The 18,446-nt window shown below is 40.1% G+C and overlaps 2 protein-coding genes across 3 annotated transcripts; both read right to left on the bottom strand.

Moving 5' to 3' along the window:
- Positions 1-815: 815 nt before the first annotated feature.
- On the bottom strand, positions 816-11,989 carry LOC102225317 (uncharacterized protein C16orf45-like). 2 transcript variants are annotated; one of them, XM_023348605.1, is made up of 6 exons: positions 11,825-11,989; positions 9,708-9,828; positions 5,242-5,315; positions 4,509-4,623; positions 2,654-2,724; positions 816-2,395 (listed from the first exon to the last, which is right to left on the bottom strand). In XM_023348605.1, exons 1-6 carry the CDS (start codon positions 11,874-11,876, stop codon positions 2,277-2,279), a joined length of 552 nt encoding a protein of 183 aa, XP_023204373.1. In that variant the 5' UTR covers positions 11,877-11,989; the 3' UTR covers positions 816-2,276. The 2 variants fall into 2 exon arrangements, with proteins under 2 accessions (XP_023204373.1, XP_023204374.1); XM_023348606.1 differs by having other exon boundaries at positions 9,708-9,825.
- Positions 11,990-13,024: 1,035 nt separating this feature from the next.
- mfsd6l (major facilitator superfamily domain containing 6 like) lies at positions 13,025-18,304 on the bottom strand. Its single transcript, XM_014474733.2, has 2 exons — positions 18,170-18,304; positions 13,025-16,478 (listed from the first exon to the last, which is right to left on the bottom strand). Exon 2 carries the CDS (start codon positions 16,426-16,428, stop codon positions 14,659-14,661), a length of 1,770 nt encoding a protein of 589 aa, XP_014330219.1. The 5' UTR covers positions 16,429-16,478; positions 18,170-18,304; the 3' UTR covers positions 13,025-14,658.
- Between the last annotated feature and the right edge of the window lie 142 nt (positions 18,305-18,446).

The raw sequence follows: 18,446 nt of genomic DNA, 5'->3' as shown, positions 1-18,446 counted from the left end.
GAAATTATTCTTAGGATACTAAATCCTATTGAACAGCAACAAAAGAAGAAATTGCAAAGTTGGAACTGTCAAGCCAGGGCTGTGTTCAGGAACAAACCGTGTCCTTACTCGCTTCCAATTAGCATGGTCTGACCGTATAACTGTCTGTGTAGCACCTGTCACGATGAAAGAACAACAAAACACACTGTGGAGGGGGGAGGGGAAAGAAAGGAGAAACTTTAGAAGCCGAAAGAAGGAGAGTCTTTTAGAAAGAATTTTCTCGATGGCATCCCGGCTCGTGGCGCAATTAAGCTGTTACTCGTCAGCGTGAGTCACCAGTAGGTCGGAGGGGCGAGAGAGCCAGAGTCGGAGCTGAAACCATCTGCTTTCATCCTCAGTACAGAGAGCAGCTAACACCTCCCGATCCTGTCGTCATGGTAGCGAAGATGTAGGACCACAGAGGACGTTTTTACTTGTTTCTTTTTATCTTTCTACAAACACATTCGATATATTTTAATTGGATCTTTGGCGATACACCACCAGCTGTGGCACATTTGTCAAATAGTCAGGAGGGATAATTTAAAAAATTTTAAGATAAAAATCCCAAAGGTTTTAGTCCTAGTGTTATTTAATCTCCTTTAAAGGCACAGTGTTACATAAAATCAACTTTTGAGCTTCACATCATGTTGTAATCATGTTAATCCCTCATCAGAAACATACCTGGAGTGTTGCTTTGATTCTTTCATGCATGTTTGAGAAATCCTGGAATCTCCATGGCAACCCACTCAGCTCCTTCAGACTAGCCAGCAGCAATTAGCAAACACCTGGTGGAACTCAGCTTATTATAGGAGCTACTTCTCAATGCAATGCTGATAAAACCATTGTTAAAAGGTTAATAGAGTAGATATTTTGTGATTCCAATTTTTCCATCCAGGCATTTTTGTTGTTTGTGTTATTGGCAACAAGAACAGGATCCGGGTCCACACTAAATCAATCGTAGGGCAACAAATGGGCTCTGCGCCGCATTCTGGAAACCCCCGTGTTGTAAAAACGATGCACAGATGTTAATTTTGGGTTCATCACCGCGCTTGGATTTCATTTAAACCATCACTTGATCTTTGTAAAAACAAAGACTAGGGTGCAAATACACAAATAAATGAAATTATAACCAGTTACAGAATTGGTTCTTATAATTTAATAGTCACTCAACAGAAATTAAGATTGGCAAGAGAGTTTTCCTCCCTCAAGGGATCTACACTTACTCCGTCCGATACATTACAGATGGGCTAATTAAACCACCACAGCAGCCATAATCAAATCCAGTCACTTAAAGAGAGATGATTAGTCATGAAGCCATCTAGCATCACTTATGCTAAAAGAGATTGTGTGAAGGAAGCAATTTATAGAAACCAACTGCAGACCAAATATACAGTAATTTTCAAAGGTATTAAAAAACAAACCCTTTAACTTTTTCACATTGTGTGAGGTTACAAGCACTGAATTTATTGAATTTCATGCTGTGGACAAGTTGTTCTGAGTTATTTAGGTGATTAGAAGCCAACGCTCTGGTCAGACGTGAGCAACATGTAGATTGGCAAGTGTACCCACAGTTGCCTTAGATTCATAAAAAAACATTTTGTGTGTATTTACTTGTTGATTCTGATGATGGCATTTGACAAAATGTAACATTAATTGCTACATTTTGTCTACGTATTGCGTGTTTCACAACTGGTTGCTGAAATGTGCCACACAATTAAACTTGACTTTCAATAAACATAAAATTGTTTATTTTCCTAAAAATCCCCAAAATATTAATACAACTCACCTGATGTGGGTCTAAGAGTTTTATATAAAGTAAAACGTTTGCAAAATACTCATTGATTAAAAAAAAAGAAAAGAAAATGTTTTTGACGCCCCTGAATTACCCTCAAAAATGGCGCCCCGGGCTACCGCCCCCTGTGAGCACTTTCTGAAATCTGGTCCAATTTCCATCCAATTTGACTGAACTTGTGTTAGTTGGTCAACTCCAATTGCAGGAAAAAGTTGCTGAAAACAAACGCACACCACACTCTTCACGTTTTATGTGTACAAACATTCAAACATACCGCAACCATGCTCGACGTTTTGTTTTTCTGTCCATGAAACTCCAGTGTGGCAGTGGTGCGGGAAACGCTCAAGAGGATTGAACACTTACAGAATCATTTGTCATTAAAGGAAACCCACAGAACGGATACGTAAAAACACTGAGGAGTCCCGTTTGTGTTTCCACACACACACCCATGCAGTGTTTTACTCCTTCACATGACGGAGCAGGTGAAGCCGCAGCAGTCTTTCAGCAGCGTCAGTCCGGCTTTAGTGAGAAACGGACTGGGTGTCTGCTGGGATTGTGACGCAACCCTCCGATCTCGCAGAGCACCTGAGCGAGGCGAAAGAACGGGAAATAGTTATTACCCACAAGATCTGAATATCTATATTTGTAGAATGCAACTTCCCGTAGAGCTGCGTGATATCAGAGAAAGACGCAATGAGGGGGAAAACAATGTATTGAAAGTTTTTATGTCATGTTTATTTTCTTGTGATCAAATGCAACTTTTTTAGTGTATGGACAGAATCCCCGTTAAGTCACTTTGTAAAATTCACATAGCAGTTTTATTCAGTGACTTGTTTAACTCACCTTTTTTGGCCAAAGAACTGGGAAATTTGGACTCCAGAAAAGCTGCCATCTCCTTGTCTTCCTCTCTTTCCCTGAAGAAGACAATATTTTATGGGCCTCACTTCTTCTACGACACGGTTTTAATGCTTCATTTCATGCACCGGTAAACTACCGCAGACCGGACCGGCAAATCAATCCTGTGAATGCTGAATCAGGACAGCTCTGATCTCATTTTGCATTTTTATTTCTGCTGTAAATACTCACCACACGCAGCCTATGAAGCGTCCCAGCGAAAATTTAAATGTCACTCAAAGTCATTTATTTGCACCAAGTGTCGTCTTCTCGGGGCTGACGGCTGATTTCACCCCACAAAATAAACAAATGTCAAACAAAAGATCAAAACTTACACGACACAAAATTGCGCGTATTTGACATTTGTATTTTGAAATGTTAGATTTTATCAAAAAATTTCTACTTTTTCTGCAGGAACATTTTGCAGTATTCAACTTTATACAGACGATTTAGCCTTTTTACGTGAAATTCGCCCTCAAGAACAATTAATATAAAACTAAGTTAGAGATAAAATGGCCCGTTCTTAAAAAAATGGATCATTTGAACAGCTCTTCCTCGTCAAAGACCCTTAAGTCCCACCATTATTGTCTTGTTAGACATATAAGATTGTGTGTCATCACCATAGTACAAGAAATTTGAGCTGGGGAAAACATGTTGACGTTGAATAAAAAAGGGACGAGAATGAAACCCTGAGGAACCCCAAACCCCATTTCAAATTCAATTTCAAAGTCATTTTCAGATATACTTTTGCTTGTTTGTTTGTTTGTTTGTTTTCAAGTATATTTGAATTTGAATCTCACATGTGGAGTTCCTCAAGGTCCCACTCTCGGGCCACTTTTATTTGACGTCAACATGTTTTCCCCAGCTCAGATTAGTCTTCTCTTTGAGCCGTTTTGTTTGTTGAATTTTGTTTGCTCAGATACCAAATTTATTTAATGCAACGTGGTACAAAATAGATCAATTTAAGTAACAATAACAATAGTAATAAATCTCACGTTCTTTTGCAAAATTGAAGATTTCGACCCATCATTTTTACGATGTACAGTACAGACCAAAAGTTTGGACACACCTTTTAATTCAACGAGTTTCCTTTATTTTCATGACTATTGACATTGTAGATTCACACTGAAGGCATCAAAACTATGAATAACACATGTGGAAATATGCACTAAACAACAAAGTGTAAAACGACTGAAAATACCCCTTATATTCTAGTTTCTTCAAAGTAGCAACCTTTTGCTGTGATTACTGCTTTGCACACACTCTGCATTTTCTTGATGAGCTTCAAGAGGTCGTCACCTGAAATGGTTTTCACTTCATAGGTCAACCTGCCCTGTCAGGTTAATAAGTGGGATTTCTGGCCTTATAAATAGTCATAAAAATAAAGAAAACCCATTGAATTAGAAAGGTGTGTCCAAACTTTTGGTCTGTACTGTAGGTCATAAAATACTTTAGCAAGAGCAGTTAGCGGATCCGACTAATGAGCAATGAAGTGCATGAACATAATACAAAGAATAGCTTTGAAGAGAGGAGACAAAAAAAAGAGTCCAAGTAAATAGCTGACTCTAAAATAGGTATTTTACACAGGGAAAAAGTCATTTATATCAAACATTTCACTGCATTTTCTGCTAGATTCTGTCACCACGAGAGTGATCCAAAATGAGCCAAGATACTAAACACTTGAAATTAGTGAAATCGCCTGTCTAAACTAAACATCTTCCTCTGTCAACTGTGATCTTCTGCTTTCATAATGAAGCTTTTCCTGTTCTGCAAACTCAAAGTGCTGTTGGTTCGTGAGCCTCACCTGAGCCGTTCAAACTCCACATCGTCCACCAGGAAGTCTCTGGTCTCCACCAGCTTGTTTATCCGCTTCAGCAGTTCCTCTTCCTTCTCTCCGTCTTCTGTGGACTTGTCATTGTCTGTTCAACGGTCACAAGACGGACTTCATCGTCCCAAACAGCTCCAGGCATTCAAACGAAAACTACAGATGATTTGGGATTAGCTTGTAAATAAATTTTCCACTACCGTTTGAAATAGTTTATTGTTCCTGTTTCAAAATCTAACTAATATCATTTGGTTAGACTGAAAACGGATCACAAAAGGCTCAATTGATTAGTGATATACAGTAGATCTGAAATGTTGAAATAGCAGAGATTTCTTCATTAAAAAAAACCTAAAAACTTTTACTGAGCTATCAAAAGGCATAACTCAAAACTTAAGGAATTTCTTTACTGGTCTGAAACGTTTGAGGCACAAAACGTAAGAAAATCAGAAATCAAGTGAAATGAAAAAACCCCCCAGAAATCTGGCTCGAATTCAAAAACAATCACGTCTGTGGAAAGCGCTTAAGGACTCGCACACTTTCCAAATGCACTCTCTGCTTACAGCGACACAGAAATTCGTACGAGATTAGAAAGTCAAAAACTCTATTAGCTGGAAGCCTTTCGTGAAAAAGACGCGGGTGGGTCGGCAAGAATGTGTGAAATTACTGCACAAAGAAAGAGATTTAAAAAAGGACAACAACTTTTTCAATTTACCTGGAGCTGTGACAAGTTTCTGCAGCTCCTGTCTCAGCCTTGTGATTTCTTTACAGAGCTGAATGTCGTCCATCCTGAGCCAAAAACAAAAAAATTAAAAGATAACCACGTTAGACATGAGCAGAAAAATGTTTACGACTGTTATATTCTCAAAGATTTTCATCTAATGCAAACAACATTGTTTGAGAAAAATCAAGAAATGGAAATATCCATGTGTCTTGGTAATGTAACATGCAAATATATTTTAAAAATTATGTTTTGAATAATTTTATGGGCTGTTGAAGCGTAGAGGTCAGCCAAATGAGCATGTCCCCGCTGACCAATGTTAAGTTTTCACTGAATATAAGACCAATGAAAATAGCCAGTAACTGCAAGTTATTCCCGCTGATATAAACATTTTTATAGGTATACTTTAACCTAAATAAAAGAAATATGAGAAAAATGCATGAATTATTTATAAAATAACACTTTCTAATCATGTCCCTCCAGTTTTGTTCAACCCCGTAACAGGATACCAATCCCTCCTTTTTTTATAAATAATGGTTCAGTCCAATTTCCTCAGCAACCTGGAAGTGACATCACTTAAATCTGTAACCGCGTTACAGTCTGGTCAAGGTTTACACTGGGTTCAAACCCCGGTAGGTGATACATTGTTATGATTTTATTTATAATAACAGCAAATATTAAACTAATATTTGTTGGACTGTATGCAAAGTTTAAAGAATGAGACAAAAATGTGAAGAAACCTGATTTTATATTTATATTAAAGTGAATTTTCATGATTTATTGAAAAGCACTTTTACATCATGTTGCCATATTCTACCTCTCAGTTTAATTATTATGAGTCACGATCAAGTAAAAATATACTTACAAGTCTTTTAAATCAAGGGACAGGTGATCTCAGAGGAACTGGAAGAATTAGTTTAATTATGTTATTGAGCTATACTGATAGACAGGGGCGCCGCCAGGAAACTTGGGCCCCATGGCAAAAAATTAAATTGGGCCCCCCTGCTGTTACAATTTCTTGAGTCTATTTGACCCATAAAAAGCAAAAACAATTTTAAAGGCATGCAACAGCCTTGCTTTCTTGTCATGACAGTTTGTTACGAGACAGGTAATCTGCGAAAAGCTGAATCTCCTCCAGCTCCTCCCTGACCTTCAACTGACGGCTAAAGATTGTGATTGACTGCGCTAAACCCCACCTCATGCCTCTGACTGGTTGTTTCTAGAGAGCACTTGGAGAAGGCAGACGAATTAAATTATTATCAGATAATCTCTCAACATATTGACAGCCTTAAACAAATATGTACTTTTTGTTAATAAAGGTTACATACTGCAGCTTCAATTTCACTGAGGAGGGGACGGGTCAGGAGGGACGTGGCAACAGATATCTGTAATTTAAATGCAAGCTAAGGCAGGACTATCTGGACTGACAAGAGGCTGTTTTTATTATAATTTTATAAATATTGTTTCAAATGCTGTCACTAATAAATATATTGTTTTGTTGTGTAATTGTAAAAAGAGCAGTGAGACAGGAAACATCTACATAGACTCCGTGGAATGATGCTAACTAGCTTGTCACTGAACACAGTGTAGCTCACCGTTTTCACTGGGACAGGGAGCAGGGATTATTTAAATTCTGGGATCAGGGTTAGAGCTGCTGCTGACTGAATCATCTAATAAGCGTGGTAAAAGGTACAGGGGCAACTTAAATATATGAATATGTTGGTAGATTTTTTTTCTTCGTTCTTTAAATGCTAGTGAAATGGAGGCAAACGCTCTGTAGCAATAACAATGCTAAATGGTTGATAATCTCACACAGCCAACCCTGCTTTCTTTGAGAAAATCTGGGCTACAAATTGACACTCTTGTCTTTTTTTGCTCTCTCTCCTTTTGAAAACCTGACTATTATTTTTCTTGGCGGCATAGAAAAACGCAGTCGTTCTTCTCTTCTACTGACTGCTGCTAAACACCGTTACCGCTAAGCAGTGTAAATTTGAATGTGTGCCTTTTGGTCTGGGAGTGGTCATTTATTTTTTACTGATAGAAATTGACAAGGCCCCAATTGTTTTTCTATTTTCATGAAGAATAAAAACAAAAACAAAACCATTATGTGGAGGGCCCCCTGTCGGTCAAGGGCCCTTGGAATTGTCCTAACTTTCCCCCCCTTTACGGCGCCGCTGCTGATAGAGGAATGAAATTGTCCTATTATGAGGTTGAATTTAAAGCAACCTAAGTAACAAAGAAATTCATATTAATGTTTGGGATTTCATGCATAAGGTGGGGAAACATATTTTCTTGGAGGTTCATAGAGTCCTCCAATAGATGCAGTGTTCAAAACCAACATTTTTTGTGGTATATTTATTAGTAACCTGGGACCCCAAAATGCACTGAATTCAGAGAATCACCTACATAGCTTAGCATTACAGCTAAGCTACAGAAGCTAACTGCTTTAGTGAAGTGCTTCTTTTATTAATCTGTTCCTTTTATTTTTAGACCACCTTTTGTTTTTGTAAGACACCGACTTAGTTAGCGTTCTAAAATGAATGCTGCCCTGGCCGAACATCGTCTACGTAAAGCTAAACGTTACGTAGCGTCAAAGCAAGATTGCTAACAGCTCAGAAGACGTCGCAGGCTAACCTCTGCTTCAAGACACATGAGCTGAGTTTGATTAATGGTGTTTACATCAAATAACGCCACGTCTGACTTTATTCTGAGATTGTTTTAGTGTCAAAACAGCTGCCGTATTTTTAAATACTTTTTGTTCACTTTTGTCAAGCTAGCAGCGTTGTGCTTTGGAGTGGACGATATGGACTTTTATCATGATATTTTGTAGTGCAATTGAGATAACAATAAAAATAATGACAAAAAACTTGTATTACTTCTTTTTTTATGTGATTGCATGGCACCGCATTCACACATAAATTCTGCTCTTGAAAAACACTGGTATGTTGATATAAGCTCCTTCAGGACGTCACATACTTAAAGAAGTGTGATTTATATCCCTAAGCTACACATACAAATGTAATCCTATTTTCAAATTTACTGATATTTATGGATGCGCTTGTGGAATACAGAGGAGAACATAGTAAAAATAAAATTTTAGTAATTTTTTTTAACGTTAGCTGAAATTTATTGTGACAATGATAAATCAAAATTCTTATTGTGACAAGAAATTTTTGAGGATAAACGATACCCTCCCCTAGTTGCAACAAATACAACTAAATATTGCGGTAAGATTTTTAAGCATGAATAAACTGTAGTAACCCTCCTATCAGCATCGGTATCAATTTCACCGTAGGAAACAAAATGAAGGAAGTTTTTAACAATTTTGAGACAGCTACTTGACATCGGCAAGCGAAGTAAAACGACTTTTGTCTGACTACCAACTGTTTTACACAAACACGTGTCACCACGTGAGTTACATGGCACAGAAATGTTCCTGCAAAAACCAAAACCATAGAGAAAGCAAAAAAAAAAAAAACAAGAAAGAAAAACGCGGTGCATTGTCAGACTGTCTCAATCATGTTGTGTCTCCATTACACCGACTCCAACATGCTTCCTAATCACTAACCGCCTCCAACCCCCTCTCCCTGTTGCAAAGTGTCAAAAATAATGAGGTCTCTGCAGAAAACAAGCAAAAATAATTAAAACCAACGAGAGGGTTCTGGCAGCTTGCTACAGTTTTAATAATGCCCACGGTCTATTTCGCTGTTGTGCACATGGCTGCTTGTGGCGCTTCACGACTTCTTCCAGAAGGACAACGAAGGCCGTCTTGGGGTAATCAGAGGATTTTAGCACAATGTTTTGCTGTGCTTGAGGCAGCAAAGGAATAATAAGTAGATGATGAAATGATACCAAAGACATATTTTGTAAGTCAAGCCGATAACTTTAACAGGGGTCAAGTTAAAGCAGATTTTGGCTCCATTTTTCTCAATCTGAGCTTGAACAGCTCAATGTATTGTTTCAGATTAATATTGAGAGCGAGGACGATTTTTACTTAAATTATTTGTCTGTAGCCGAGTTTCCACTACGAATGTGCACAAAACCTTGTCGATATTTTGTTAATGTTGAAAAACCTAAAATTTCACAATTGGTGGCAAACTGTGAACAAACTTAGTCGCACGCAAATACGTTTGTTCACGCAGTGTCATTAAAAAAAAAAACATGCCGAATGAAAAATAAAGTCATTTTGTGTTTATTGATGAGGGACATGAATGCAAAAACATTTTCATATTTTGTCATGTTGGAACAAATTTCACTGCTTTTTTGGGAGGGGATTTACATAAAGACAATTCAGGGTGTCTGAATTTAATAGTGTGTAAAACATATTAAAAGGTTTAGCCATTTATGACTGCTGATCCAAAGATAACACCAATAAAGATTCAAAATGCAATCTCGGAGGAAAAGTGAAACAATTGTAAATATGCTTGCTAATCTACTTAGCATAAACGAAAACATTTTACATGTATCTTAGCTCCGATTCTCTTCGTACGAGGACCTCACGTATCCGCTCAATCTTGAACAACTCCCCTTCGATGTCCTCCACCGTGGCCGTGGAGTCGGCCATCGAGATGACATTTTCTGCTGAAAGGCAGGGGGAGGAAAAACACAACACGAAATGAATCGACAAGAAGGAAAATCAAAAAGGTGAGGAGTTTTAAACTGTGAGAAATGTGTTAGTGTCTCGAGGGCAAGAAATGATCGGGCCGGACTGCATTTCTCTCAGATTACATCATTTTATGCGTGTTGGTTGCTCAAACCCCTCAACTGGAACAAGAGAATGAATAAAATGTACAGTTTCTTTTTCCATTAAAAAAACATGCCTTTTCAGATACAAAACTATAAATATAACCATGACAGTGCCTGGATATGATCTCATCAGTAGTGTAAGAATTAACGTAAGTGGGTGTGGCTTACAAAAAAAAATGAGGAGAAAAACTTTAAACCAACCTTTGAAGGTTGAAAAACAATCTCTAAATGTCATCTTGTTCCACTAATGAGTATAAATGTTCAGGAAATATTTCTCACAAGTACTGAACGGTTCCTATTATTGATGCCGTGCTGAGTCCAAACGTCTATTGATGCTAAGGGTACGTTCACCGGTTCAAAATCGGAAAATGCTACATTTTCAGCTGGTGCGTTTCACTTTCGCACTGTCAAACGAACTAAACCCTTCGAGAAACCTGTTCACCTCCTCGCCTGTGGGGGGCGCTGCACCAAGAACCACTGAAGGAAACGACACAAAAACCTCCGAAGAAGAAGACGATGAGCGCAACGTCCTTCTTCAAAAAAATCTAAACAATGACCGAGTGGCGTCAAATTTTAGCGGCTGCAAGATTAAAATTTTTGTTTTGGGCAAAAACACCACCCAGAATTTTTACCCAGAATGCCCTGCGCTCTAATCCGTTTCTCTCAACTTTTTTGGGTGGGCTTTTGTTTTTGTGTACTTTTCTTGTATAAAAAAAAAAAATAGTATTTTTCAGTAAAAAAACAACAAAAACAAAGATAAAGTAAATTTTCCTCCATCATTTTTCAAAATATCACTGAAGAACAGCACCGCCCCTTCCTGCAGCCTCCTACTCCTCACCGGCAGCGATGAGTCATCCATCTTTGACTCCGATTGGCCTCTAATTACATGACCTTGTGTGAAAAGGCATAACCATTACACTGACACGCTGGGAATAACACGCACACGCCGAGCAAATCATCAGATACCATATTGCTTAATTTAACTTGTGTGCTTTTCCCTCCTTTTACTCAAAAACTTTACCTTCAACATTGTCACCAATGTTCATTTTACAATGGGGAACTTCTTTATATTTTCTTTAGAAATCCTAATTTTTGGCATGACAAAACAAAACAGAAACAAGCAACCAAACAAAAGATATTAGTGGCACATGTAACGTGTAATATAATAGTTAATTTCTCATATTTGCTACTTCATTTTGGTAAGAAAGACTTACCTAAACATTTTAGTTAGTATTCATAGAAAGTAAAGACAACACTCCAGAGCCAAAACATCTCAAGTCTCCCCATTTGTTTCTTTTCTCCCACTTCCCCCCATTTTCTTCAAGAAATTCAAATGATATAAAACCAGCAAACATGTTTTTATATGATGTACTGCAGGTTAAAAGAAGCAATTATTCTAAGCCGTAAAAGAGTAAAGTATTGATCCAATCCTGTAATCAGCACAGAACTGAATTGGAGAAAACAAAAATAAAAACTCAAATGTGTTTAGAATTAAAGCGGCCAGTTAAATATAATTATTATATGATGGATAATATTGGCCACGGTAAATTTTTAGCAATTTTCAAAAATAATAAAAACCGGCCCTTAGATTTTCTCTGCAATAAGGGTCAAATTATTTTCTAGTATTTACTTTATTAATAATAATAATAATAATAATAATAATAATAATAATAATAATAATAATAATAATAATAATAATCAACAAGCCAATAAAGTTTTTCAGACAGTGTAGTACACTCAAAATTCTTGGTCCCTTAATTTAAGTATGTAAATAATAAACAAATAAAAATATATATAAATAAAAATAAAAATTCCAGTCAGATAAACTCACGTGGTTTCTCCGTCGCTCCGAACTGTTGAGAGGATCTTCTTTCTTTTTCCATGTTTGTAAAATAAATGGCGTCTTTTCCTGAGGCTGCAGGGCAGATTCAGATGTGACGTCTGTGTAGTCTTATAAAATACAAATCAACAGACTCCATGCAGTGTTGGAGGAAAATGAGAGCGGAGCGGACAGCAGATGATGAATCCAGTCAGCGCTCAGCCTCTCGGGGGTAATTATCTGCTCTCAGAGGCGCCACCTACTGGTACAATGTCGGAAGCTTTCCCACAATCCAAAATGCTTCACAACTCACCTTTCCAGGCTTTCCAGGGACTATAAACCACCAGCCATCTGCTTCTTGTACCACTCTGTGTTTTACATTATCACCTGACTGAATATAGCTTTCAACAGCATGCTGGAAATGGCAGCACCTGTCCTCCAGGGGGAGCAAAGCAAAAAATTAATCTGCATGCAGTGGAACCAACAGGTTATATACACTGTACAGGCAGAGGCCCAACTGCTTATCAGGACTTTTCCAGCTACATAGTGCCATTTTATTGCATAATTAAGTAAGTATGTTGACTTCAGTTGTTATAAAAATGGTGTATATATCAAATATGACTTAGTAATTTAAAGCCTCAAAATCAGGCCTATGTCGCTTTAAGAAACTCTTGCTCTTTCTGAAACTCCACCTTCAGGAAGTTATAACATGGCTCCTCTGTTAACCCTTTAATGACTTTCCCAGCGTTGCTCTGAAAAGCAGCTTCTATAATGAGCTAAGCGGACCACCAGGTGGTTGCTAATTGCTGCTGGCTAGTCTTAAGGAGCTGCGTGGGGGAGTCACGGGTCAGGGGTGCTCTGTGAGGCAGAGGTTTCCAAAAGGTGGAAACTGCAGCTCCAAGGAGGCGGAGCTAGGTCCAACCAGACGTCTTGCACAGCTGAATGGTTGCCATGGGAGATTCAAGGATTTCTCAAACATGGATTAAAGAATCAAAGCAACACTCCTGGTACTTAATTTTTGATGAATTAGCATCATGGATTACTTTCCTTTCTCTTAATAATTTGCACTATGTTGTGTTGACTCAATTAAAAATACACCACAATCTTAATCTCTATGGAGCCCGTTATTGAAATGAACACGATGCGAAAACATTCAAGGTCTATGAAGAATTTTAAGGGCTTTTGGCCTCAAGAATCTCTCGTCACAATGCGTTTATGTTCAAATATATTTATTAGACTGTAAATACAGTATAAGACATATTCATTTGACATCAATGCATAAACAGAAATGTCAATTTCCACTGCGCAACAGCTGCCTTTGCACATTGATCAGCATTGAAAGAGGTGGAACGTTAGACTTCACAGAGATCCCAACACTTGCTGACGAGCTTCAAGTTCGCGCCTGTTAACATTAACAGATCAAAATAAAGCCTCCATCTCTCGCACAAACTCATGTTGAAAAACAGCTTTGACAGCATTGTCCTCCACAGAGACCCAGAAGCAATCATTTAAATAGTGCTTAAGTTAAAGTTAAATACATACAGTCAAAGAACGAGCCCATCTCCGTCCGTTTAATCCTACATTTTCAGTTTAGTGTCAAGTGTGAGGGACAGAAAAGATGGCTGCAGCAGTCAGAGGTGGAGGAGGAAGAAGAGCTCAGGGTGGGGTTGTAACAGGATGCCAGTCCAGTTTGGCCTGGCCCTCTGCACACGCTTTGAGTTTACTCTGCACTAGGAGGCTGCCGTGTTTCTGCTCTCATGAGGTCTAAGCTGTTGAGCTTGCATACTGAGGTTGGACTTTTGGTCCTTGTAATCCTGCTGCTTTGTTTTCAAAACACAACTAAGCCTACGCAACCCTTACCGTTGCAAATATGTACATGTAAACTCTTACGAGGCTCGGAGAAGAATAGCAGAATCGTTCGGTAGAGCTTGAAGTGCTGCAGGATGCTGGAATGTTTTGCTAAAATTAAATTGCAATGCAATTCTGGATGGTGATGGAACCTGTCAGGGGAGAAAATCACGTATCGTCACCTGGCGTGTGGTAACAAGGGCTGACAAGTCAGGCAATGTTGCAAATCTGATGGGGAAATATATCAATTCCAATGCCGACGTAAACTGTCTTCTAATAATATATTTTGGACAAGTTTGATTATAGTCGCACCAACTGGGCTTTTCTAGGCTGTTGCTCACTAACATTTGATCTCTGATTCTAAATTTGAACCATTTTATTTTTTGTAACGATAATAAAAACAGTCAAGAAAATATGTGTCGCACATATTTCAAAAAGGAAGTAGTTGCTGCCTTATAAGCACATGCCCCTAATTATTAAAGTTAAAATATGCCTTACTGGACACAATGAACCTGAACACATCATTACCACCACAAAACTTAGTGCTAGCCGTGTATGGGGAGGATTTTCTACCGCAGGGATGGAGCAGTACCAAGAATTTTTTTTTTTGCAAAAGACCCTCAACTTTCAGCAGTAACAACCCTACAACTAATGCATGTTCATGTGTCGGATTGGCCCAGTCAATGTGAAGACCTTAATCCAATTGAGAATCTGTAAATTCAACTTAAAATATGATTTTCACAGATTCTCTCCTTCCAATCTGACTGACTTTGAGGCTTTATTCAAAGAAGAATGAGCAAAAGTCTCAGTCTGCAGATGTAGAAAGATGGTACAGACATATCCCGAACGACTTGAAGAAACTCAAAAAGGCAATTAAAGGAAGTGTTGTTGTTGGTGCAACATCGAAAATGATGGACATTTTTAGCTCAGGTGTGTTTTACCAGCTCATTACTGATCAGAGCCAATTCTGATCTCTTACCACCTGACCTCTGTCAGTTTTAGTGTCTGATTCGCCTTTCGTAGTTGTTATTGCCTCGGTCGTCCTCCATGGCCTTATCCAGCCAGTCTCTCTCTGGCTCAGATTCGGAGTCACTGGCCTCGCTTGCGTCGGCTGCCAAAAGGCGCGAGTAGTTAATCCTACGCTGGCGTGGGGCTTTCCACTGCAGAAGAGGAAGACACGCACACCACGCCATAATTCCTATGGAAACCCCTCTGAACAACCATGTCACCCCAAGTCTCTGTGCCACAAACCCGCCGGCAAAACTCCCGAGTCCACTCCCAAGGTGCAGACACAGGGAACCGTAGACCCTCCTGACACTTCTTTCGGCCCCTGGTGTTGCGACGTCCTCGCATTGGATCCTCACAGCCCACCAGACGCCGCCGCTGCTCAAGGTACCCAGCACCTGTGCAGGAAAGGCCGCCCAGGGTCCCCAGAGGAAGGAGTAGTAGAAGCACTGCAACCCGAGACTGGCGGCCCCAACGACGAGAACCCTCCCTGGGCTTAGGAGTTTGGATACTCTGCCAGCCAGGAGGGGGAAGACTGCCTGTGAGAGCAAAGAAAGAGCGAGGCATAGTCCCATGTGCAGCTCAGTGCTCCCGTGATCCTCCATCTGCCAAAGCAGGAAGTTCTCCACAGCCGAATTCACCACCCCGACCAGGACGATGGTGAAGGCGCAGAGTAGAGCGTGGGGGGAGCCGTGAACCAGCTGCACACCCTTAAGGAGCCCATTGGCCCTGTCTCGCTTTCTGTTCAGGTACAGAGGGAGGTAGACGCCTACGGGCAGGGCTAGAACCGCCAGGCCCGCGTAGGAATAAAAATGCACCGCACTTCTGGAAGCGTGAGTGGCTGCTACATGACAACTGAGCTGGGCGACCACAAGCCCGGCTCCCCCGACCCCGCATACCGCCCCGAACAGACCCCATACATCGGCGCTGCTATGGCGGTCTGAGGCGTCCGCGTAGTCCAGATACTCGTAAAGCCCGTCGTCGGCTGTCCACTCGAGAGGAGCTGACGCAAACTCCCACACCAACACGATGATGAGCATCAAGTAGAAGAGCTGGTTCTGAATGTCCATCTCCTTAAGGCTCGCGAGAAATCCCGAACTGCCCTTCTGTTGGTCCTCAAAGGGGTCCGATGTGATCACAGACCTCTTATTCCTTGCTGCATTCACTAAGGTGGTGGAATGCTCAACGCTCGCTACTGTCTGACTGATGATTGGCACCTCAGATGAGTTTCCTTGTGATACAGAAACTTCAGAGTGTTCTGTATGATTGTGATTAGGCGGAGTTGTTACAGGACCAAGTTTCCACTCACTGATAGAGCTATTAGGCGACGTCGCAATGAGTAAATTTGTATGTGTTGACAACGTCTGACTCCTAATACTAGGGGTAACATTCAACTGACTTTGGCCTGAACCAGAACTCAGGTCAGAGGTGTTACAGGTGCTGCTCTGTGCGCCAGGCGTCCCTACAGACGGGAGGAGCAGCAGCATCACAACGGCCGCAGCAGAAAACACGAGTGAGCAGTTTATCACCACCCGTCTCTTGTTGTAGCGTTTGGAGAGGAGTCCGGCTGCTGGACTCCATACCAGGGTTATGGAGTGCTTGGTGGCCATGACGATGCCAGTCATGGATGGAGACAGGCCCAGTTGGCGGAAGTACAGGGTGAGGAAGGGGAGCAGACAGGCTTTAGAGCAGCAGCAGAGGAACCTGAAGGTGGCCGTCAGAACGAGGGCGCGCTTGATGTCGATCTGTGTGTTCCGTCTCATGGTTGTCCTCCAGCAGCGCAGTGTCTCTTATATGATGTCACATGGAGCAACTGGTGGGGTTCAGAAAAGCAGACACAAACAGGAAATAACTTAGTGAGATGTTTCTTTTTATACAGAGTCTTTGAGAAATCCTTTAATCTCCCGTGGCAACCATTGAGCTGTGCAAAACGCCTGGGTGGACCTAAATTCGCCTTTGAGTACAAAGCTCCTCCTCAGAGCTGCAGTTTCCAAGCTTCTGCCTCGCAGAGCAGCCCTCCCCGCGACTCCTCCACTCAGCTCCTTCAGACTAGCCAGCAGCAATTAGCAAACACCTGGTAGAACTGTGAATCTGCTGAGCTCATTATAGGAGCTGCTTCTCAGTGCAACGCTGGTAAAAACCTTGTTAAAGGGTTAATAAAGAAGCGATGTGACGACTTCCTCAAAGCAGAGCTTCAGAAAGATCAGGAGTTTTTAAAGAGACAGAGGCCCAATTTCAAGGCGTTAATAACAATGGGCATTTGGGCAATATTATGTATTTTCCAGTGCCATCTAACAGCACAATCAAGTGACTATGTTACCTTCATAGTCCAAAGATGGCAAAATGGCTCTTAATAATTTTGGCTAAAATTGAAGAGAACCAGACAATGTTTTTGAAATTTAGACATAGTAACAAACACAGGTTGTTTTTTTGTTTATCTCTACAATATTTTGACTGAATTCCCACAAAGAATGACACTAAAAGTAGTATCAATATGCTTTTAGATCTGATTTTCTTATTAGATCTAAAATAAGATCTAATTATTAGATAAGATGAATCTGCACATTAAAATCCTCACCTGCAATAATCTATTATCAAAAAAACATCTGTCCTTTTTTATCTTCATTTTAAATTCTCAAAATATAGATAAAATGGTGGTTCTTTAAAAAATCACAACAAATTTCCTATCATAGATATTTAGAATTATGTCGTTTTTTTGTCTATGTTTGTTGTTTTTATTTTTAAGTCGTGGCAATTGCAGCTCGAACTGAGTTTTATTTTGCTGACCGGAAAGTAAAAAACGCCAAACCATTTTGACATGCTGGAATGGCCTAGTTAAAGTGAAGACCTGAATCAAAGTGAGAATTTGTGAAAAGAAAGTGAAAAACTTGTAGGAAATGAAAAACCTCATGGGGTATGTAGACTTTTGAAGTGGCAACGTGTCAGTGGTTTTCCTGTGTAGATTCATCACCACATTACCATCCTCATATTCAACGAGGAAGTCCAAAACACTCACTTGTTTAATGTCATAATGTTAATATCACCTGCAATAATCTATTATTTGAAATATAAACGATCAAAAAAACATAAAAAAAACCCCTCAAATAGACCATTCAAATGTTAAAAGATTTTATAATGTCTTATTTGTTGCTGTTAGTTTGTATGCAACAGGAAACAACGCATCTTGTTGATCAGGTTTACCATAGTATAGATAAAAGAACAAGCCGACTTAAAGGCGCAGCGTATAAAATGTCTGTTCATGCTTAACATTATAACAAAAACATCCCCAAAGTTTTTATTTACATTTACATACATGAGCATCGCACCTCGAAGCGCAAATATGTTAGTTCAGAAACAAGGGAGAGAACGGAGAGGAACACCTGTCAGGCTGGATACACCTGTCCCCGCAGGACGTCAAGACGTACTGTACATTTGTCCACGTCACGCCAAGCCCGCAAGATCAGAAGAGAAAGAGTGACACAAAGTTAGAAATGTATGCCTTACCCGGTGTTTTTCCTTTTCCTTCCTCAAACTCTTTTACTTTTCATTTCCCGCTTTTGGTGCCGACACGACATCCAGAGGGTTTTCTTCTCCTCCGTGTTTAGTTCAAAACACACCTGCTGCAGCCAGGGGGGCCGGTTCATGCGGCCAGTAACTGCAAGTAGACGCCTGACGAGACATTTTCATGGCTACAGCGCCTCCTAGTGGTCCGGATGCTGCAGTGCGCCAGAGAAGCCGCCAGCGTTTTAGTGTGACGATTAAAGTCCACAACGAATGCGAG

Source organism: Xiphophorus maculatus, chromosome 16 (assembly GCF_002775205.1).
Source record: "Xiphophorus maculatus strain JP 163 A chromosome 16, X_maculatus-5.0-male, whole genome shotgun sequence".
Taxonomy (NCBI): domain Eukaryota; kingdom Metazoa; phylum Chordata; class Actinopteri; order Cyprinodontiformes; family Poeciliidae; genus Xiphophorus; species Xiphophorus maculatus.
This window is presented reverse-complemented; position numbering and strand designations above follow the sequence as displayed.

Bases quoted from the DNA above. Each gene is read 5' to 3' on its own strand.
- mfsd6l (XM_014474733.2), bottom strand. From the start codon at position 16,428: ATGAGACGGAACACACAGATCGACATCAAGCGCGCCCTCGTTCTGACG.
- LOC102225317 (XM_023348605.1), bottom strand. From the start codon at position 11,876: ATGGAAAAAGAAAGAAGATCCTCTCAACAGTTCGGAGCGACGGAGAAA. The intron at 4,624-5,241 runs GTAAATTGAAAA...ACCGTTGAACAG, and splicing joins GAAACTTGTCACAGCTCCAG to ACAATGACAAGTCCACAGAA. The intron at 2,725-4,508 runs GTGAGGCTCACG...TGTCTTCTTCAG, and splicing joins GTGGAGTTTGAACGGCTCAG to GGAAAGAGAGGAAGACAAGG.